Raw genomic sequence first — 24,234 nt, forward strand, 5'->3', positions numbered from 1 at the left:
CAAGAACACCAGTCAGAATTACAGAAACCAACAAAGGAAAATACCTTCTAGCTAGCAGTTCTTACCCTTTTTTTGGTTTGCCATCCTCTTAATAAGTGCTTTGTAAAAACATTTAAGCATGCACAATAGGCTTCCTTGTCTTAGGCCCCCAAGGCTAAAAACCACTCTTCCAGTCAACTTGTCCAACATCAGATTTCCAAACTTTAGATATAAAGGACATGTTGATAATCTGAAATTTGGAGGTTAGCTTCAGTTGTTGCATTATCTTAAAGACATCTAAAATTAATGAACTTTTTCTTCTACCTTTTTACTAACATTATGTAGTTACAAACACTAATAATTAAAGTAAATTACAGAGATGTAGCCCAAACAGTGGAAAAGCCTCAGGACCCTGGCCTAACCTATCATCTGGAAAATATAAGATTATTCTTCACCATACATTATTCTGTAATTTAATTAATCTTGATTTTACCTGAATCTAGCAACAGACATCTTATTACTTCTCATGGAATAAACTCATTAACAGACCATTATTTTCTGTGCCAGTAGAATGAGCATAGTGTGCTATCTTTTCTTCTAGCCAGATAGTTTCATTTGTTCTGTCCTTCTCATATAGTATTAGACGGCAAAATGCCAACATCAGGTGTAAAAATAATTATAAATGTACTTAATACCAAATCAGACATTGATATAATTGCAGTAATTACAGGTACTACTCTTGCATTCCTCCGTGGCCCTGTGTCATAATAGATTTAAACATTAATCTCTTCTGTACATGCTTCCAAAAATGATTTATTAGTCAAGATGACCCAATGTCAGAAGATGCAGAAAGTGCAATTCAAAATGCTGAATATTCACTGGGCATGTAAAATCCACAGTCTTACAAACGTACAAATATTAAGACATTTGCTTTCTAAGTGTAGGATGGCTGATATAGATCTTTCCTGTTTCAACTTAATCTCACATCACAAATTAATAGACAAACATACCCATTCCCTGCAGTCTCAGCTGGTGAGAAGTTTATGAATCTACTGCATAATAATATGAATTAGAAAGCTTTGCCAATTGAGATTGGTGTTTTAAATCTGCATCTGCTGGGATTTTTTGTGGGATAGAACTGAGACAAATGGCTGCCTGCTGTTTCTGGCACCGATAACCTATCTACACTGCAAAACCAAGCTGACTAGCAACTTGTAAATGAGTCACAGTCCCTAGGATGATCCAGCCTTTAAAGAAAGGTTGGATGTGGTACTTAGGGACATCGTTTAGTGGGTAATATTGGTGGCAGGGGGATAGTTGGACCAGATGATCTTGGAGGTCTTTTCCAACCTTAACGATTCTATGATTATTTCTTAGATGAATTTGGTGCTCACATTCTGTGCAAAAAGAATGTTATGTCATACAGCTTCATCTGAAAAGAACTGGTGTTTGATAGAGTTGTCATGATTATCATGCCTTTTAGTATCTGTGAATTTGTGTGATAACGTAAAAGCATCTATAAATGTCATACTGAGGCATTGATTGCCTTTGATTGCCTTTTCAGCAGTATCTTAGATGAAGATTTTTTTTAACCAAGCCCTTCCAGATATGCGTAACCAATTCCCTACTTAGCTTTTCTATTCTCTGATCATCTAGAGTTAATGCTTCCTTTCTCCATCTGGGATAAGACTATCTTTGCAATATTTTGGAATCTTCATGCAAATACAAGTGGTTGCCCCTGTCTGCATTTAGGAGATAAAGACCATTGAGCTACTGAGAGTAAATGAAACTTATTTAAACAAGATTAAAAAATATATATATCTCTTTGTCTATACCTGCAATTGTAAAATAGGTAAGCACTAATTCAGTTAGAAAAACAAAGAGCTGACAACCACTTGCCAAAGGGAAGCTAGCTGCTAAAGTAAACGTGACTGAAATCTTAAGATACGACTTCAAAACTTCATGAAAGTTCCTAAGCATCCTTTCTTATCTGCTTCCCTTAAATCCAGGTCAAAAATTTCCCTAGCTACTAAATTAGTATCTTTAATCAACATTACACATGTTCCACTTAATTGTATATGCTATATTTTCCATGTTACAATTTCTTTCACTCTAGATAAACCATTTTTTGTTGGTTTGTTTAGGATTACTGTATTTTAGATTACTGTAATTGAGGATGTCTCAGTGTTGATATATTATACATTTCTCCATCAATAATTCCTTTAGCATGTTAGTCATGTTCTCTATCTGCAGTTCTTTGACATTTCCCATAAACATTTCAAAAAATGACCTTTGTATTTTGGCATGCTTTCTAATTTTAAGACCATCAATACTTGCTATTGGGAAAGACAACACATGATGTTATTTTTCAGACCAATTGTAGCAGTTGCTTGCTTTTATATGATTTTTTTTTCATGTCCTGTATGAAATATTTCCATAAGAACGTTGCTTTATCTCATATTACTATACCTTTTCAAATCTATGTTCCAGCCTACACTTTAAACTACAAATTTCCTATAAATGCTGATATTCAGACAAATAATTAAGATAACGCACATAAGTCAGTTTGTTAATTGCCTACATGCACATTCCTGGATCATGATGATGCACCTTTTATTTTGGGTTACTTGGTTTGCTTTTCATATGACGGAGTCTAAGAGCCCCCACAAATGTTCTGTAGTTCAGCTGACAAGCAGCAACCTGAATGCAAACCCTTTATCTGCATTTTGCAGATAAAGAATTTTATCTTTCATTAAATATATCCTAGAAATCCTACTATTACTCAGTGGCTCTTGAAGAGCATGGGCTGAGCAAGTTGCTTTTTGGACAAATAATGGTTAACCTGAACAAAGCTGGGCAATTCTGTAGCTCATGTCCTGCATACGGGAAAGTACACAAGGTTTTGCCTTTATGAAAAATGTTTCATTCATATTTTCAAACTTTTCATTTGTTACTCTCAAAAAATATAGAGAAAATGCAATCTGAACAAGGTGATCATATCTGTCAGCCTCTAATTTAGACGCAAATTCTGTATTTGGCAGATTTGAAACACTAAAATGTGAAAACTAGATCTTATCCTGAAACTCAACTGCAGCAAATATTCTCTTGGAATTGTTTAGCCCTTAGACACTTCCTTCCAAAATCCCTGATTCCAGCCTCCCTTTCATCTGAGCAGAGTGGGCTGATTGTGAGAGCTTGCACTTCAATTTAACTGTTTCCCAACTAGATAAATACTTGGCAGCAAATGTTTGGTTTCAAACATTGCACAGATTGGTACAATACCCTTTAAATGGTGTCAAAAGACCCACTGTTTACTGCAATGCAGGACTGAAATTTACAATGGAGCCCAGAATAATGCAAAGTATCCCCCTTAATTATTTCCTGTCCTCTTTACTCTTATCTCATCTAGACTGTAATCTCTTCAAAGCAGGGCCTGTCTTTAATTCAAATTTTGCATGGTAACAGGTTGATTGTCAAAAATTAATCATTAGCAAACTCTGTTAAAGACAAACCTGAGCAGAAGGCCGACAGGACTGCACAGGCTGGGATTTCTCTGAGGAGGCCTTCATGAATCTTTGAATATACCATCCTACTAGTTGTTTGTAAACTCCTATTTTAAGCAAGTATATGCAAAAATGAACACAAATTGAGCACACACACACATTTACATATAGAATGCCTGGGAGTCCCTGTCAAACAGGTTCTTGAAGATAGAGGAATTTTGTTACACTTATATATATTAAGTACATAGCTTTTAGTTATTTCTATTTTTTCTTAGATATACAATCACTGACTTTTACTAAGGAACACTAGAAAGGCAGCACCATCTAGTGGTACAAAAAACAGCATAGGATTTTCGGTGCTTTGAGGAAAATTACATTTTAGAGAATATAGGGGAAACTCTCAGATAAAATTATTTTTAAAATAGCTGCATGACATACATGTATAGGTTGTTTTTTTTCTTGTCGTTGCTGTTGTAGGGTTTGTTTTTTAATTCAGAATAAACATCAATAAACCATGGGAAATAATCAGACATGCACATCTGCAAGTTCTGTTAGTAAGTACTTATTGAAAGAGCAAAAGATATGACTGTGTGCAATAATCACAGAGGATAAAAATATTTTGCATGTCTCTTTGCATACATACATATATATGTATATCTGGTTTTAAAATATTTACTGTTCACACCTTCCATCTAACTTTATTTACTATATTTGGTGTAAAATAGTAAACACATCAGGTGTCCAAACTGCTCTCTTGCCTTGTTTCATTTCTCTCATCCTCCCCCATCATACAAACACTCCCCAGCTGACCTCTACAGTTCCTTGGCTTTGATCTCATATTCACTTCCACAGATTATCTACTTGGTATGGTCCCAAAGCTTGCACTCTGTTTGGCCCTCCTACTCCCCTTCCCAGTCCTGTGCACAGCAGCACAACTCTTCTGTCTAGCTCCCAACACACCCCCAGTGCCCACTTCTCCATGCTCACAGCTGCTAGGCTTGCTACTCTCCATCTTCACAGCCATATCAACGCTGGGTACTTAAGGAGCTCTTCAGTTTCATTCACCACTGGAATACAATTTTGCTGTAGTTGTGACTACTTCGACATAGATTGCCTCCAGACCTAAGTACCTACAACAGAGTAATAACAAAACAAAGAATAGACTGACTGAATACAGCAATTCTAGTTTTGAATGTATGGATTAGCATTAAGAAAAAAGGAGGAACTCTTAAAAAGCACATACATTCATTTAAAAAGGGAATTTTATGTTTCTTAACATCCAATTGCAATGCTTTCATGAACCCTTAAAGTTTTCTTGACTGTGTGCATACACCAAAGCCTTTACTTTCCCTCCTTCACTCCAAAGTACCCAAAGAGCAAGATACTTCTAATTACACCTCGAGTCTTTAGTATCTGAATCTTGATGTTTCTGCGTTAGTTCTTTTCAAATTCTGTAACTGTTGGTATGTGGCTGTGTGGCTATGTTCTTCAAAATACTTACAGTCACTACTGCTTTGTAAACTCGTACAATTAGCATTGATTTAAAAAAACTTTAAAAAATATGCAACCACAATCATTATTCAAGCAGAAGATCACAACAGAAAACAAGATAGAAGAGTTGACCAGAGTTCATTTTGCAAGATTTATAACCAGAGAATCGCTTTATATAATTCTTTTGACCATGTTCAATCTTTAATTTCATTTTTCCCCCATATCATTTCTCACAGTAAATTTATTCGAGCCTCTCATTCTCCTGATGGCTTGAAACCTTCTACATCAGTTTACTCATTACTAGCTGGTGATGCTTGTTTTGGGCAGCATTGTCCTCTACCTTAAGGAGTAAACACCTTAATTTGAACATATTTGAAGAGAACATTTATCTCCTCTCTCAATATTCACCTTTCTAGATTGACCACATGAGTATTTTGTTGAGGATACATTTAGTTTCTTGTAGACATCCATTTACCTTTCCCTCCTACCTAATCTAACTGGCAAGTGTGTAATTAAGCTAGCACAGCCATGCGTCCACAGAAGCAAGTTCTGCTAAGCCCGTGGTGACATAGCTTTCAGATGTGTCAGTGCTGGCTCTGCAAACTTCTGGTTTGCTTAAGTCACAGGCAAGCAAAGTAAAAGGCATTGTAGATATAAACCCTTTCACCACCCATAGAAACATTCTATAAAAACATTCTGATAATCTTAGTAGCTGCCTCACCTGTTCAAATCAAACTCCATTCCTGAACACATAACCAAACTGTACACAGCACTACATATGCGGTCTCACCTATTCTTCCCTAATCTCTACCAGATATGGTCATCAGATACATTCTAGGGTGTAATTTTCATTATTCCAAAGCACTTGCAATTTATAGTCATAGGTCTTCCTCTATACACTTCGTTTTCAACTAGTGAGCTCCCCAAAATCAGTTATTTTTATTCCCTAAATAGATTTTTTATCAGATTCCATCTTATCTTTATTACTACGCTCTAGGTTCTGTTTTTCATTTTCCCCCCACACTTTCTGACTTTAATCTTTATATCATTTATACTCTCCTATGCATTAATAAATTATCATTAATAAAAGCATGACATTAGAATTAGTACCAGAGTGTTTAGGTAACTTTGCCAGCAACTTTCCTCCATGATGACAGTACTCTTAATGATATTTTCTCTCCTTCAACTGGGTCACTGCACACCTTTAATTCTTGTATTAATCCCCATCTTTTCTAGCCAAGCAAGTAATTTCCCATGCAGCAGTGAACCTTCCAGTTCTATCCAACAAGTCAGAAACTTTAGGACACTAAAGAAAAATACAATTATAAGTAGCAATTAAAATGAGAAACAGGACTTGTAAATTCTGTATAAATACTTTATTATGTGTAAAAGACAACTTACATGTTCTATTAAAACAAAATTTTGTTAAAACAAAACACAGGTTTACTGTATTCATGTAAAGGTTCAAATCCTTTAAAGAGCATTTGAGAATGTCTCTTCCCTCTTCCACAGTGATCTATTATTTAGGAATTGGCATCAAGTAGAAAATGTACTGCAACATAGCAATGGCTGGAGCTTCTGAAGATGCTGTGACAATGCAAAAAGAAGGCCCTCTAAAGAATCAATATTTGGATTTAGGGCTTGGGCCTTTGGTCCTAAGGTCAACAAAAACTGGTAGAGTTGTTTAATCAAATACTCAATCCACAGACTTGAACAGACCTCTGGAGAGGGAAAAAAAAAAAAAAAAAAAAAAAAAAAAAAAAAAAAAAAAAAAAAACACCACCTCCTATTGGATGTCAACTTGCTTCAGCAGATACAACTCTTCATTCTACTTAGGATTGAAAATGACAGTGGGACAGAAAATAAATGGGTATAATGTGAATTCCTGGAAAACAGCATCAGAAGGCCAGCTCATTCAAGAAAAAACCCTCCACAGATTACCTACTTTTCCTATAGTAGAAGTATATGCTCAATACAGGACTAACATTTTAAAGTCATGTAAACATTTTATCTTCCTACAGATGAGTATTGTTTAGTATTATTTTATATAAGAGAACCATAGGAAGAAGAGGATTTTTTTTCTTTTGTCAAGACTTTGAAAAGGCACTACAAAAAGTAACCAAAACACTAAAAATGCGCTAGCTACATAGAATTTCATGTGTACCATTTTAATTAAAGTGTATTATTTCATTCATAACTTATCTTTGACATATTATAGCTAGATAAGAAAAGAAAAATGTAATTTTAAATATTGAGTTGCACAAGTTTTTCTAACTCTACATATGTCTGAAACTTTATCATTATCAGTATGTAAACTACCTCACAAACAACAGTCAAAGCCTGCCTGACATGTAAACGGTTACCTATACATTATCACATAGATAATATCGTGTTAGGATATGCAGGTTTGAGTGTTGTTCAAGGCATAACATGGTCCCAATGTATAAGGTTTCTCTCAAAAATGAGAATGTAACGTTAGTGTACAGTGATACTAAAGTTATCTAAAGACTTAAGTCTCATGCAAGAGACTTTTGTTAGTCATCACATGAAAAATAAAGCCAAAAAAAACCACAACCAACATCTTTCTGGTATCCCCTCTTTGTATTAGACACTAGAAAAAACAAACAACAAAAAAAGTAGAACATCCAAATATTTCTATAACCACACTTCCATCCTACAGAAGGCAACTGTGCTCCTGCCTATGGGAACTACATGTGAAGTTTTCAGTTCATATTGTTGAGGAACTATGAATATAGTTAATAGCAGTATTTTAATTAAATGATAAAAATGTAACAAATTCATCATTTTTATTATTTACACTTGGTTTTGGCATAATGTTAGCTAGAACATTGAAAGTGGCTTGTGCTGTTCCACTCAGCTTTTGCTTTGGTGACAATAACAATGTCTAGGTTCATGACTCTACAATATGACATTTAAACTCTTAAGATTTTTTTTTTAATCATTTGGAAACTTTTTATGGGGATTATGTTTGGATAAATTGTAAATTGCTCTGAATTTTGAGTCTAGGCAAATTGACAAATTGTATTTTCTTCAGTCACTACTTTCCATATCATTAAATATATGCAGCATAAATATTTTTACAGACAAGAGAAAAATGATCTCAATTTCAATGTTATGTGGAAATTTTTAAAATGCACACTGGAGGACATGAAACCAGAACGCAAATTCATAAAATGCAGCTTATGTGCATATACCATAGAGTAATCCTCTTGCTCTCAAACAGACTCACATAAGTAATTGACTTTTATGACAAAGCAGTGTAATAAAACCACTAAATGACACCAAAATGTCTAAATTTCACTTTGTGTTTTTCAATGCACGTGTTGTTGCAGCTTGAAATAAGGAAAAATAGATAATTTCAGTGCAAGGAGGAATTATTTTAGCATGTACCTTCATGCTTTTAGCATGTAATTGTCTATTATAGGAGAGGTAACTTCTCTTATGTTCTGCTGGGTCTAAGGCAGAGCATAATACTTGATCATTTTGCCAAGTAAGTACAAACCAGAGAACACACATGATCAAACATCCGTAAGATACAATCCTGTTTCCAGAAAAAAAAAACACACAAGTATTTCCAAAACAGCTGAGTCTCACTTTCTGTCAGAAAATCTCACATTGATGGAGTCTCCAGGTGTCAAAAGTCCATGGGTTTTGGCACGAACTGGTTCAGTTTTGGGAGAAACTTTGATTTCAAAATTCTGAAGCAACTATAAAGACAAATAAGACAAGTATTAGGAAAGCTGCAAAAATATGGATGAAGATTAGATGAAGACTTCAGAAAAGAAAATATAAGAGACCATCACAAACAAAATTTCTGTTGTCAATTTATGTCTTCTGTTCCACTGAGTGCTGTGATTCCCACACAGAGGGAAAAAAAAAAAAAAAAAAAAAAAAAAAAGTTGAGCTATCAGTCTGAGCTATCAAAGAAATTAAGGTCTCTTTCAAACTTTGTGAGCTTTCAAGCCTCTACGTACTTTTGATTTCAATTTCTTTACTATAAATGAATATGTACAATTATAAAACAAACAAATAAGTTAGCCTCAATTCCATTGCATGCATTTATCTTCCCGGGCAGATGCAAAAACAAACATGAAACAGGACTATCCAGTGCACCAAGTGAAATAATCATAATAAGGCAAGGAAACAGATACAAGATCCCTTCCTGAATAGAACCACTCTAATCTGTGGTTCAGTTGCAAACATAAATCATAGAAATGGTGGGCTAAAACAAACTTCAAGAGGTTCTAGCCCACCACTGTTTGAAGCTGAAGACAGAAAACTTCAGGTACCTGAAAAAAACAAACAAACAAACAAAAACAGCTCTGCATGCATTTTATAGGTACTTTCATCTGGAAATAGTTTTATTAATTGTTAGAATAGGACATGTGAAAAATACTTCCCGAAGTCAGAAGACATGATTCCTTCTATATTCGTGACATTAGATAAGTAATCAAATCAAAGAAAGAAATGAGACTGGTCTGACAACTTCTCGTCAATCAGCTCCATGTTTTGTATACTACTATTTTTAAAATGATTAAATGTCTTGGTGCTTGTAAATGAACTGTATAGTATTTTGTTTCAATTTCTTCCCAGAAAACAAAAGCAGGATCTCTATTACTTCCTTGATCCTCCTCTTCAAAAAAAAAGGCAACGATGTTTGCTTTATTTAGTCCCCTGAGAGCTATCTCACTCTGAGTTCTGAAAGACAGTTGGCTAATTGTTTAAAGATTGCTTTAGGTGCTTACTTAAGGAAATTTAAAGGCAAATTTAATCAAGTTTTGCTTTGAATAGATAAAATGCAGCTAAATACAGTTATAGTTAAGTAACTATATATAGTTTCCGAATCCTTGAGTTTCGACAGCACAATCCCATTTCAGTATTTGAGTTAAAGGGAGCCTTGTAAATGATAAAAACTGGAGCAGCTGTTGGGAAAGCTTTAGGTCATGAAACAATGGAAAACAATATATATTAATATGTACTATTTACTTATGTAAGTATATGTGTAGCTATATATGAAATGATAATAAAGTAAAATTAGAAGGAAAAAGAATAACCACAGAAAATAGAAAAAAAAAAAAAAAACAACAAACCACGAGAATTTAATTTCACTATTTATCATAACACAATGGTCAGAACAAGGATATAAAAAACATTCACTTCTTCTTATTTATTGAGTTCTTTGTATATAAAATACTGTAACTGAGCAGGTAACCATCCCAATATATGTTAAAGAAGGCTTATAAAAACCTTCTGTACTAAATCCATACATTTCCTTAATAATCTTACCTTTAGTCTTACTTCATTTGGATTATAAAGTTTTTTTCTTCTGCAATGCAGTTTAACTAGTATGCCACTCTTCAAGCATGATTATTTTCAATTTTTTAAGCCTTTGCAGAATGAGCATGCTAGACAACACTCCAAAACAATGTTTTTGTGCACAATAAGATATCCAGAAATTGTATACATAGAAAAAAATCATACCAAAACATTTTTCTTCTTCTAATGTTGTCATACATTTCTAACCTGAATCAGTGCAAGATGAATTTCCAGTTCTGCAATTCTTTTTCCAATACAACTTCGAATGCCGTAACCAAAGGGGATGGAACCAAAATTGTCTACTCTGTCCAAATTATCTTTCCTCAGCCACCGCTCAGGTCGAAACTCATTTGCCATTGGGAAATTCTCTTCACTGTATGAAGTAGCATAATGACAGAGTGCCAGCTGTGTCTAAAGAAATAAATTTTATTTATACTTATCTAACTCCAATACACACATACACACACACACACACAATATATATATATATATATATATATATATATATACTTTTGTCACTTTAATGTTATAAAAATTAAGTCTCTTTGAGTAATTGCAGGGGAAAAAAAATAATAGAGAAGATCAATGAGGAAGGAGATTGGAGCAAAAGTCACAGGAACTGGGAATTGTCTCAAAAAGGTATTATGAGAGAAGGGGAAGAGACACAGGATAATGGAAAAATAAATAATGGAAGATCATTAAAAAAAACACTTCAGAAAAAAAAAAAAAAAAAAAAAAAGCAATGATAAACGTGATGTTTCCAAAAAAAATCTAAGGAAAAGAGGAAAAGAATACTTAATTATATAATCATATTAAGAATCCTGAATGTTTCAAAGCAGTGTTGCTCCAACACAGAAGTAAAAGGGAACTGTGTAGTCAACTGAAAGAGCTACACAGTTCTACCTTGTTCTCTGTGTAATATTTGAACAATAAAAGGAAATATCCATATTTTTAAAAGAAAATCAGTTTCTAAGAAGGGAATTAATAGGCAAAGAACTAGAAAAACTGGCAAAAATAATGAAATTCATACTTTTTTTTTTTTAATAAAAATTCTAACATTGCACAGAAATGTTTTCAACAGATTCCACCCTCAAGAATATCGAGAACAAGCCACAAGGTTGATTAGCAGGTGAGGAACCAAACCTCTTAAAATAATAATAAAAAAAAAAAAAGCAGGTATTGTTATAACATTTTTGTCCTCATGCTCTAGGTTGGTGAAATCTTTTGAAATCAGTGAAGTGTAAATATGTTGCAAGTGATTACATCTCAGATACAAAAAGTAAATCCTGTTCTCTCCAGAAAACTGCAACAGAACCTACCCCTTTAGGTATCAAGTATCCTCCAACAATCAAATCTTTTTGGGTCACTCTTCCATTTCCTGGCAATACTGGGTATAACCTAGAGACAAATATTTAAGAGAATTTCGTAAGTAATAACTAGCTCAACGTAAAAAGTTTAGTTTCCAATCTAACATGCATTCAGAGCGTAAAGGTTCTTTGAAAGTACAGATTAGATGGGAGATAAAAAGACCTTGAAGCATTTGTGAGAATATCATTAATACCTGAGAGAAGTATATAAACTAGTAACTGGAGGTTGAGCTATTTGGTCTATATGCTTATTTGCGTTATACATGTACAAGCATGCAATCAGTTGGTCAAGCTGCAGATATTTTATTTTTTTTTAACACTACAGAGAGATGAAAAATGCTTCTTGATGCCTTCTTTAACACCCTCTTACTCCTCTCACCTCACTATGAACATTTAGTATAAACATAAAAAAAAAAAAAAGCACATCACATGCCTTCAATTTAAGTAAAGAAGCTTAAAATGAAAAAGAAAAGTACCACTTCATAGTGTGGGGAGTGGAGAAGACTAGGTTATTACAGTCCTTTATACTGACTAATATTTAAAAGGCCAAAATCAAGCTTTTAATTACCTCCCTTAACAGACATGTCCTAAATATGTGACACTAATTTTACCATACTTAAAAAGCATTATATAAACTATCTTATTTCATTCCCTGGATATCCTTGGGCACAATACTGTTACAGTAAGCAAAAACAGAAGGAGCAAATAATAAATATTAAATATAAACATTAGCCTTGACTCAAGACTCATCACAACCAAATGGATTTTTTTTTTTTTTTAATTAACGATTACAAAAACCCTTACCTCAGGGTTTCTTTCAGCACAGCTCTAATCAAAGGCAATTTGGGGACATCAAGAGCAACAGGAACTTGGTCTTTTCCCAGGTTACTGACTATTTCTTCATAAACACGTTGTTGAACCTCAGGGTGCTTTGCCAACAAGTATGTCGCCCAGGACAAAGTAAAAGAAGTCTAAGGAAGAAACCACTACCATCATCGTGAAGTACAACAAGAGTAGATTAAAAACAATTTCAAGCCAAGAAAAGCAAAGTTTTCCCCTATGTGTTTTATGTTTATGGTTATAAAACTGACTGGTAATGATTAACATCTGGATTCAATGCGATGTTGTCAGACTCCACTATCTCCTCCTTCAGCCCTTTTCTGCCCAAATATCCTCCATATATTAAAACAATCCATGCTGATACTTTTTAATATTTCACTGAGAAAGTAACAGAAAAAGCAAATGCAAACAAAACTACATAAACAATACAAAAACATAAACACACTAAACAGCAACCTGTGTTGTTCTTAGCATCTTACAGCATTTAAGACAGATTGTAAACTATACCTTAATTTTCTTGAATAATTGAAAATGTGTTTGTTTTTCTACTTGCATAATGAAGATAGACAACCAGTTTCACATTCTTAGCAGTAAACAGTTTCATTTTTAGCTTCTCACTCATTGGTGAGAAGATCAGATTGTATGGGTATCGGTTTAAAAACAAATAAATCTGGAAATGTCTTATTTGGGGCTTGCATTTAAGAGCAATTTAGAATGCAAATTCATCATGATGGTGACCTTTTATATCATGTTCAAACTGGGGTACAGTGCTAGAAGTAATTCTCAGAAGCTTTATTTTCTTCTTCTTGTAATATTGAGTGGTTGCCCCCTGCTAAATACAACCCTTCCCTATTCCTCTCAGAGCTCAGAGGAGCCAGCAGTTTTGCCAACTGCATACAAAACTTCCTGTGATGTAAACTGTTTCTTCCCTGGTTCCCAGCTCCTTCATAACCTCTTAAAAATTAGCACTTTTCCAGGGACAGACAAAATGCTTTGTAGCCAAAAGCTGTCTTACAATTTTGTTGAAAGCTTTTATAACCCTCCAAGCCTCCTTCATTTTCTGTGATAAAAGGAGATCTGAAATGACAGCAGAAGGAGAAAAAAAAGGTTTCCTCTATTTCTGTCTTGTGCTGGGAAATGAGGAAATCACAAGTGCCATACTCTTACAAAATTGTTGCCAGCTGAGAAAGCTGCGTCAAATGGAAAGAAAAACTCATTGGCATGAACTTGAACACTGTCCTTATAACTTAATGAAAACTTTGTCACACTAAAAATGGAAAATTAAAGGTCTGAAAGATTAGAAAATGAATAGGAAGAATAACTGTGCTTTACTTAAGAGACAAACAACAAAAAGCTGTCTGAACTCATAAGCCCGTGGAATATTTAACCAACAGAATGATCTTTAGCATATAAACTTTACATATGCTCCTTACTTTGGAACTCAAAAGTATTACCATTTTGTTTTGTTTTGTTTTCCTTAGAAACCTTGCAGACTTTTCTTAAATTAAAAAAAAAAAAAATCTGTATTCAATTATCAAGTTTTGTTTTTTTTTTAAAAAAAAAAAAAAAACACTTTAAAGATACTTTTTACTTAATCATTTTTACTTTAAGATTATTAAACACAGTCCTACATAACGCACTATTAAATAAAAAAGTTTACATTCACTTATAGTAACACTGTTCACTGACACTCTAAATCCATATATATAGCATATACAATACAGTAATTCTTATTTTCTTGTTCTGATTGCCTTGCTGCAGTCAATGCTAAGCTGCATTGATTCCATGTAACAGGACTGAGAAAAAGGGAAGATATATACATGGCTTTTACATTTTTCTGGATGACAAATGCATCATTTGGTCTAGCTTGGCACACTTGAAATGTTTCCCTATGGGTAACATACCTCGTACTCCAGTTTAATTAACACTGAGCCCCATCACCATGACTCTTTGCCTCAGACTGGCTGACTGTTGCCATCCCAAGTAGAGGTAGAGTGAACTCATGCCAAGCCTATGCCTGTGGCCCCCATCCTAACTGCAGCAGATACACTGGATCCAAAACATGTGTCCCCGTTGATTTACTACTGACTTCGTTCCAGTAGGGAGATTAGACAGTGTAGCAAGTTATTTTCTATCATATAAAAGATATCATGACTTAAATGTGTCAGAAATTAAGTCTTTAAAAACAATACACACATCCCTCCTGCACTCACAAAGGTAGCTGTGAATGGTACTGTGAATTGATTTACAAAACAACTGTGCTCAATAAAAATGATAACAAGCTTACTGTGTCCACTCCTGCCAGCAGCATTTCAGTCATATTGGCATAAATCTCCTCCAAAGTAAGCTCCTTACTCACTAGGAGGTATGTAAGTAGCCCACCATTCACTTCTTCTCCTTGGTCCAGTTGAGACTGAATAGCCTTCAATTTGTTGTCGACATGGATTTGACCTTTGGGATTCAAAAAAATTGTTAGGCCTCCATTTCTATTTTTCTGCTGGTTCTATTCAGTAACTTCAGTTCCACTTCTCCGTTATGCTATACTACATAGCCACGAACACATAAAATATTTTAAATCTATTTTCACAGGGAAAAAATTAAAACGCGGTGGTGTAGGTCGTTGGGTACTCATGATAGGGAAAGACTAAGCCGATAGGAACCTTGGTGACTCTCAGCACGAGACCACTGAGCATGAGGAGAGGACACAAGAGGCTGTAGATTCTGACTGGAAGCAAAGGAAGCTCAAGGTCGAGTTTTACGCCCACCTGGCTTGTTTTCTGATGACTCTGCAAGAAGACCTGTGCAGAGCGTGCTGCAAGTCAGCACACAGCAGCTGTTACAAGATGTTAGCGGCAACCAGGAGGTCAAAGCCACCGAACTGAATCACACTGAAGACAAAGATGAGGAGCATCAAGTAATAACAAAAATGGAAAAACTTCAGTGAATGGTATTTTCTTTTGAATAATTTTACCCACAGTCCCATTTATACCTTTGTGACTGCAAACATTTTCAGTGAAACAAGTGCTTCAAAGGTGAAAACTCTTCTGAAAGTGAATGTCTCTCAGAATGAGCTTACAAAAAGAACTAGAATCGACATACTCCTTTTTGAATCCTCCACAACTACACACATCACAGTGATATTTACCATTTAATTCCTTTTTTCACAGAGGAATTAAAGAAAGAAGTAGCATAACAAGTTTCAAACAGAACAAATCCCTCAAGAACAGTTTTTCACCTACTTTTAACTGAAGTCTGCTCTTGTTTTTAACCCACAAAAGGGAAAGAGAGAACTTCTACGTGGGAAATAATTTAAAAGTGGCAGTGTAAAAAAGCACATGTTTTGCAGAAAACACAACTATACCAGCATTAAACAGATTCCCTAATGCTTTGTGTAGGTACAAATCAATACATATAGGCAGATTAAAAAAATAAGAAACTTAAGAATCTGTTCTGAAAAAGACCTACACAGACCTACCTAGACAAATAGTGTTAATAAAATAAATACAAAGATGCATGCAGTTTCCTAAAATTAGACAGGGAAAGTTCAGACCTTTGAAATACTCCAGAATATTAAATATATGTATATATATCAAAGATAACTCCTCCTTTTTACTCAGATGACTGAAGGCTGATTCATAAAGTAGTATAAAATGCTTTATTTTAAAAAAGATACTGCAGTACAGTGCTATATCTCTACATCAACTTCTGTGTTTGTATGTGTATATTTAAACTTCATAGTGAGTTTAATTAAATTATTACTCTGACCATTAGTTAATATTTCAGGTGGGGTTTTGTTTCATTATCACAGCATCTCTTCTGCTGCAATGCCTCCTAATAATTTGAGATGAGAAATACAGTAAGTCCGGTTCAAGCACACAAAGAACCTGCAGGAAAACAACAGAACTTTTCTACTACTAAATCTTACTAAATTTGAAGAGTCCATCCCAGGATCTGCAGAACTCTTTCCAGGGTTTTGGAATAAGAGGACGAAGCCATTTGGGAATAGCACCTGCATACATAGTGGTCTTAAACATACTAAACATCAACTCCAGAGCCTCAATATATTCAACAGTCTGCTGTGGGATGTTGTTTTCCAGGCAGCCCAACCGGCATTCATACAGAATAGTTGCCACACCTGCACATACGAGATCAAAGAATTTGGTATACACTTCCATATACAGATATTAATAAGGTGAGGAATTAAAATTCTAACATAATCATAATCTTAATTATTCTAACTTTCATAAGCTTTGTTACTACCACTGCAGCTGTGAGTAGATAAAAATTGAAAACATTAAAAAAATAAAAATCCTAGCTAAACATCACAGAAAGACCGTGGTTACTATGTCAGTAATGTTCAGCATGAGAAGACAGGAATTCCAAGAGAAGCAGAGCAGACCTTCATTTTCATGTGTCTTTTATTTCTCTTGCACATCTTTCAGCAACTGCCAGTTCTTATGCATTCTTTTATTGTTTAGATAGACTTTTCAAAAAATCTAACACACTGGTTCTCTGAACAGTTGACAGTGAGTTGATCAAAAATGCAGTTGATACAGGATATAAATGAGTGCCAGGCACGAGTTATAAATAAAAGCTAAAAGAATGTGAAGAATTTAACTTGCCAGTTAGAGTGAATCCATAAGCTCAGAGTTTAAAATTCCATAAAATTTGTAACTTAGTTGAATGTGATTTTTAGACATTAATAACGTAGAACAGACTCAGATTAGTTTGCCAAACAGACAGCCATTTGATGCAGCATCTTCATAGGTGAGCAATTTTGAAGTTTTTACAAAACTGAAGTTATTCGGATGTCTGTCAGCAAAGAGTGCCTGTATTTTTAAAAGGTACTATATATTAACAGCATCAGGCAGTATGAAGCCAGTCAAAGGAATGTGTGAATGCATATCACCATTAGATCTCTATAAGAACACAGGAAATCCTAGACTAGCTAAGGCTGGAGTTCCATCTAGCACAACATTCCTTCATTAATGGTAGCCAGTGCCAGGTGATTTTAAGGCAAGCATTACCATCTCACACTTGGTGTGTTGTAGGCAGAGAAAAGCACTATCTTTTCCCACAACATACTATGAACAGAATTTAAATAGTGATTGCTTATCTGGAAATTGTCCAGTAGACTATTAACATGTCTTAGAAAACAAACGATTAGAAGGTTAACACTCTTATTCTTGAGAAATTTATATAGAAACATGGAATATTGAAACTGGTCAGGGCCCTGACCGTACATTTTGCCTATTTGTCAGCATTTACACAGTAATTGTCCCTTATTACAAAGTATCATCTGTTTGAAGTCTACAAAGGAATTCTACCGATAGCCACTGCCTTCAGTAGGAAGGTATCCAAATGCAAACTGTCAAGCTTACCATTTCAGATTAATCACAATGGGGTAAAAGTCATTTATGACAAAATTACCTAAACATAAGCACATCATTTTACATTAATTTTCGCCACAGATGTTGTACAGCTCAGACCTACCTTCCATTGAATACTTGAAGAAAAGGTTGTTAACATTGGTCACTGTTTCCCCATCATCCTCTTGATTTCTGAGGGTGTGGATTCTTTTAATTAAATCTGTGATAACTTCATTGACTCCTCCAGAGTAAACAGCCACATCTTGGGGTTTCAGAATTTTTTGCCTCAGTACACTTCGCATTTTTAGCCATTGTTCCCCCTCCCTAGAAAAAATTATTAGTTTCTATACACAACTGTTCTTAACAATCACTAGTTCAAGGAGAGCTCTGAAATGACAACTACTTATATTATTGAGATGAAAAATTAAGTAGTGAAATGACAATAATGGAGTTATGATACCGTATACTCGGTATTATGCTCCTACATTTTCATTTCATATTTATTGCATGTTCACATTAGAATTCAGTGTTGCAACATGTCTATATATCTGAAGGCAATCTTTGGGTGACAGAATTTGTCAGCTCAGTGTTCTGAACTTAACAAGTGCCTCTAAATTAGTTTTAGCAATACTTAACATAAGAAATTTAGATTTACACAATTTTCTCACTAAAATTACTTTAAATAACTATTTGAATGAATAGTTTGCAAACTTGCTTTTGGTTAGAATTGGTACTTAATTGTCAAAGGTGGGTGTCACATCCAGATCTGACAAATCAAAAATTTAAGCTACTATTGTAAATCCCATTATTGATAAATCACTTTTAGTTATGTTAATTCTAACTCTACAAAGAAATAAGACAGCAGACTGAGCTTTGAGAAACTATTTACAGCTAAAGTCTCCTTTAGGTATATTTTGAAATCTTTTTGTTGAAGACTAGAGTTCTGAATTGTAGCATCTGCCTGCTTGATACAAGCAGAACGGTTGGGAACTGTGGCTCCAGGGATAACTTGCAATTTCTCATGAAGACAGGCAACTGTCTTTAATGAATTTATTCTGAATTGCAATGTATTTCCCATGATTTTTTTTTTTCTTTCTCCTGGAATAATGCTACTAAAAGGTACTGAAACTTACTGGCCAGCAGCAAAATTTAATCTCTTTAACAGACACTTTCTGGGTCTCTCTTGATTTAAGTTTTCCTCACACAAAACATCAAGGAACTGCTTGTTTGATTCTGCAGCGCAGCTTAAGATTTGAAGCTGAAGTGCCACCATTAAAGAAATAAACTGGCCATTACTCAGGAAATCAGTTTCCCTCTAAATAAACAACCTATGTCAGTGCTGACTGTGAGCAGTTCCTGTTGGCAAATAACCACACCCACATATGCACTGTCAGTTTATGCAAGCTTTAAAGCTAGATGACTTCTACAATCAGCCATACACAAAGATACATCTGCATGGGGATGCACTACAGTATAAATTTATGATACAGTGACTTCTCTGCATTGATCTAGTGAGAGAACACTTTGGTGAACAATAAAGTTAAGGTGAACCCAAGTCAGTAAGTCCACACAACACACTTCCAAATTGTTGCAGTCATCTGGATCTGAAGCAGATCAAAACATCGTATTTGTGCAGTGTTATGCCAAAGCTAGTAAGCCCTGCTCTTATATACTGCTTCCAGATAATCAGTCCCCAAGAATGTTTTAATGTGAGGTAGCTCATTCTTCATTCAAACTATGCATCGTTACCAATCCTTTTAAAATTTACAGCAGAATAGACAATTCACTATAAATTGATATCCTCCTCCTCCCCATACTAAACATACAAATATCTCCATGCAGAAGAGAATGAATTCCCAGAGGACCGGTACAGTCCTTCAGAAAAATCACTAGTTTTACAATAAAACAGAAAATGAAGGGATAACACCACTTACGCAGAAATAAGTCCCATTGCTCTTCCTCGCAAGTCTCTGTATTCCTGCCATGATTCCATGTTAGCTCTTTGTGGTGCTCTACCTTCTGCCCGGAGGACTTGAGCAACCATATCTCGATCTGCAATGGATACAACAAACTGGGGACCAAAGTGAGACTTGAAGATCTTTCCATATTCCTGAGTGTGTTTTTGCTACAATATCACCAACAAAGAGAAACAGAAGTAAAGTATTACTAAGGAAAATCAACAGAAAAGGAAACTGACAATTTGTCACACAGAGAATTAGTGTATTGCATCTAGAACTCGATTCCCGCTTTTCCCATCAAGGAATGGTTTGAAATGTCACAGGAAAGCATTGAAGTGTTACTGTGAAGTGTTCAGCAGGAAAACAGAGGGGTCACGCTGTTCAGGACCCCTGACTGAAAATACCCAAACCTCTAAGGTGCAAAAGTGCCAGTGAAAGCAAATACCGAGAAAATCAAAGGGCTTGGGGCACTTAAAAGCACACGCATCTTCAGATCAAGTAAGAAAGAATGTCCGGGGAAAAAAAAAAAAAAAAAAAAAAAAAGGAAAACAAGGAGGTAAATAGGGTGAATCTGAAAGTATAACACAGATGTATAATAACTTACTTGCAATGTCTTCTGTAAACAGACTTACTCTACCAGTTTATTCTTGCCAAAAAAAAAAAAAAAAAAAAGAGTGTATAGTTTCTTACATCTAACCTAGGATGATGATAGTGAAAAAAGTACATTTTAGGACACATTCATCAATGGCAAACTTTGGAGAAAGCCATACATTAATTCTGAAAAAGGAAGGAAAAGTTGAAGTGTTATTCCTGCAGTGAGGTTTGTTTAGTGGCCAACTGATCCACAAATTGTATGATTCAAGCCAGAGGCAAGCAACAGGCAATTAAACATTAAGTGATGTGTCACTGTCTGAGGAAATCTCACTGATTATTTTAAATAAATTTAATTACAATATTGTTGTCAAACAAAACAACTCCCAGGAATTCACTTGGAGTAGAGGTTCATCATCATGTTTGGAAAAAGAGTCTGCAAAGGAGTTGTTAAAATTTATTATTAGGACTTTAGATTTAAAACAGTTTAAGGTCTTAAAGGTTTTATTTCTCTTTAAAGTAGCAAAATAATTTAAATAGACCAAATTTGACATGTTACTTGCATCTAACCTAAAGGCATCTGCTTGCAGTCATGTTTGTTATAAATCAAACAAGTTTGATACAACTAAGCTAGTGAAAATCTAGTGTTGACCCAAGATTAATTTATGAGATATGTTTTAATCAGAGATGAAACATTTAATTGCCAACAGTAAATTTAAGACATATGAATTGCTCTTTACCATACAGTACCAAGCGCTTATTAAAATATAATTATTCTTACCTACTTTCCAAATAAAACAAGGGTTGTGCAATTGTGGTGTCTGACAGTCTCCACTTGACCACTTTCAGAACACATTGGCCAATTTCAGCCAAGTTTAAACACAGTTAAAGGTCTCCTACAACTACATTCTTCCATTTTCAACAACCAGCATCTGGATTCAAACGATACATATACATCTGTCACCGTGACAAGGGATATGCAGCAGCAGGAACTCAACCATTACTATTTCTGCTTGTCTCCTGCTAACCAAACATCACATGCGGACCAATGCGTGATGAAAAAACATTCCCAAAGCAGCTCTTGCCCCAGAGGTATTTTAAGAAATACTGAAGAGATTTAGAGACCAAGAGGCTTTAAGGCAAGCTTGTGGTGGGAGATAAGTGCTGTAAGGAAAACGCAGTGGCGTGAGGGGGATACAGATCACCAATCCCACAAAAAGAAGTTCAACAAATTTGTTATTTATGGAACTGACTGTTTTTATCCACTCATGGTAAGAAATTTATCATGTAGGGATGATAAAATTTACCAGAAAGTAAACTGTCAATGGAGTCAATCCAACATATGTCAGTTTTAAAACAGAAATTGATGAGGACTTCTGGAGTTTTCAGCAGAATGGTGATCACTGTATCAACTTGATGTTTAAAGAAATGCCTGGAATTTCTTTTCCATATTTTCTGTCACAACATAGGTTTTCTTTCCCTTATTCCAGACCTTACAAATATTAGACTTGAATGTCTCATACCATTCTCACACCATTTCACACATCATAAATCCAAACTGTCAGCATCAAAACCCTTTCCCCTCACTTTTCTTTTCTTTATACTCGTACAGAGACATGAGATGTGACCCCCAACAAATTAAAAATACCTTTCCTTCGTCATAATTGCTGTAGGCATTACTGCTTTGGCCAGGACTAACTGGAATCATGTTACCGAGAACAGAATCGCCTTTGTGAAAAACACCCGGCTTCCCCACCCCTTCTGCATATAGCGTACGAGTGCTTGTATGCGCCAAAGGACATCGTTTAAGTAGCTGTGCTGGTTACCAAAGGGTTTCAGATTAATTCATTCCTGATGTGCACTGTATTGTTAAATTTAACAGACTGTTATTAAGCCGGCTAATGCCTGCTTGCATCCAGCATGTTTGCAAACAGGCCAGCCGTGATTTGCAAAGTGATTTTGGAGACTCTAAATAGAATAAAAACTAGTGTTGTGTTACAACTCCTCTTTGTCCTTTCTCCCGCTTTTCTTTCTATGAATAATGTTCACTTAAGAAGAAAATTTCTTATTCAGCTAGCGGTAGTGAAAAGCACACTCTTTACCTCTTCTTACATTCTTTCTAATAGTTGGAATAATTTTCAGTGTGTTGACTTGTGTACTTATCTCAAGGAAGCCTTGAATTCAGTGTACAAGGTAGGATTTTAGTGTTACAATACTATGGCGAGTGCCTTGCAAATTCTGTGTGCTAACAGAGCAGTAATGAAACACCATAATGTAAGATATATAGTGTAGGAAAACACTTTAGCAATTAGGAAGAGCAGTTTATCTGCATGTACTCGTTAGGAAGTAATTAAGTCAGACAAATAATTCATCAGCAGCAATATAGAGGTTGGCCGCCATCACACAGGGCACACCAAACACCGTGCAGCCTGACACTTTTTAGATAGAAAGTGATCTAAATCTAATCTAATTTATCTCAGTGATAACTACAACAAAGCCAGCCAAACCCGAGGAACTTATTACCTCCCCCAGCGCCCAATTTCCTGCCTTTTTCCCCCCTCCACACACCCCGCTCCCTCAGCAGGGCCGGGGCAGGGCGGCTGGGGCCATCCCCGCTCCCCGAGGGTCGCTGCCCGGCCGCCATCACACCGCGCCCCGCTTCCCGCCTCCCCGCGACCGTTGGCGCCCCCCCGGCTCCGGGGAGGTTTCAAACCGCCCGCCTCCCGCTGAGGGGAGGGAGGGAGGACCCGGTCCTGGTCCTGCGGGGTGTATTTATACAAGGGGAGGCCGGGGAGACAAAATGGTCTCTGGCCACGGCGAGGGAGCGCCGTCAGGGAGCTCGCCCCCGCTGCCTGAGGGAGCTGAGGCGCCTCAGCGCGACCGGGGCTGCCCCCGCCTCAGGGGGGTGCTGCGGTCCGAGAGGCGAGGAATGCCCGCAAATAGGTAATTTGCGAGTGCGTGAAGCAGCCCGGTTCAAAAAATCCCGGTTTTTTTATTTTTCTTTTCTTTATTTCTTCCCCGAAGAGTCTAAGCCAGTCACCTACACGCATAAAGATGAAAAGAAAGCTCCAGGAGCGGGGGTACGCGCTACACGCACAAGGGGAAGGGGGGGCTCCTCAGGGGATGCCCGCCCGGCTGAAAGCCCCGTACTTGGCCGAGACAAAACCGCTAAACCTCCATCTGAAGGGACGCGGAGATTGAATGGGGCTCCTCCTGGCCCCGGCTCTTTCATAACAGGAGCGCGGTGCTGCGAGCTCGGGGATTGAGCAACGTTTTTGTGAGGAGAAAAGCCGAAGTAACCCCCGGCGGGACTAAAATCTACGAAATCTCCAACTCGGCTGTACCTGGATCTCATGAATGCGGCCGAAGCCGTCCTTCCAGAAGAACTCGTAAAGGTTGTAGAGGGTGTTGGGTCCCGGCATTTCCTGCAGGCTCTTCACCCTGCCGAGCCGCTGCCTGGGGGGCTCCAGCAGCCCCCCTGCGCCCCCCGAGCCCGCCTCCGGCCCCGGGGCTTTGTTGGCTGCCGCCCCCGGCGACTTGTCCGAAACCTCCAGCGATGGGCTGCTGGAAAGCTTGGGCAGCTGGTGAAAGCCGCAGGCAAAAAGCTCCTGGTAGAAGTAAGTCCTCTCCCATTCAAGTGGCTGCTTGCATGCCGTTGTCAAAACTCTCGTGAGGAAAGACATGGCTTAATTTCAGGAAGGTCCACTTTGTTCCCGCAGCGGCTTGTTATGTGGTTGCTTTCCTCGCTGCCTGCTTTAACTTGTACAAGCAGCACTTCTCCAAACTCTTACTGCATGAG

At 36.4% G+C, this 24,234-nt stretch overlaps 1 protein-coding gene across 2 annotated transcripts; it reads right to left on the reverse strand.

The window, feature by feature from the left end:
- Positions 1 to 6,731: 6,731 nt before the first annotated feature.
- LOC116490455 (cytochrome P450 27C1) lies at positions 6,732 to 23,911 on the reverse strand. 2 transcript variants are annotated; one of them, XM_032189582.1, is made up of 9 exons: positions 23,780 to 23,911; positions 19,821 to 20,011; positions 18,011 to 18,210; positions 16,443 to 16,652; positions 14,805 to 14,968; positions 12,482 to 12,648; positions 11,630 to 11,708; positions 10,518 to 10,721; positions 6,732 to 8,701 (listed from the first exon to the last, which is right to left on the reverse strand). In XM_032189582.1, exons 1-9 carry the CDS (start codon positions 23,855 to 23,857, stop codon positions 8,585 to 8,587), a joined length of 1,410 nt encoding a protein of 469 aa, XP_032045473.1. In that variant the 5' UTR covers positions 23,858 to 23,911; the 3' UTR covers positions 6,732 to 8,584. The 2 variants fall into 2 exon arrangements, with proteins under 2 accessions (XP_032045473.1, XP_032045474.1); XM_032189583.1 differs by lacking the exon at positions 16,443 to 16,652.
- Positions 23,912 to 24,234: the final 323 nt, after the last annotated feature.

This window comes from Aythya fuligula, chromosome 6, assembly GCF_009819795.1.
Source record: "Aythya fuligula isolate bAytFul2 chromosome 6, bAytFul2.pri, whole genome shotgun sequence".
In the NCBI taxonomy this organism is placed as follows: domain Eukaryota; kingdom Metazoa; phylum Chordata; class Aves; order Anseriformes; family Anatidae; genus Aythya; species Aythya fuligula.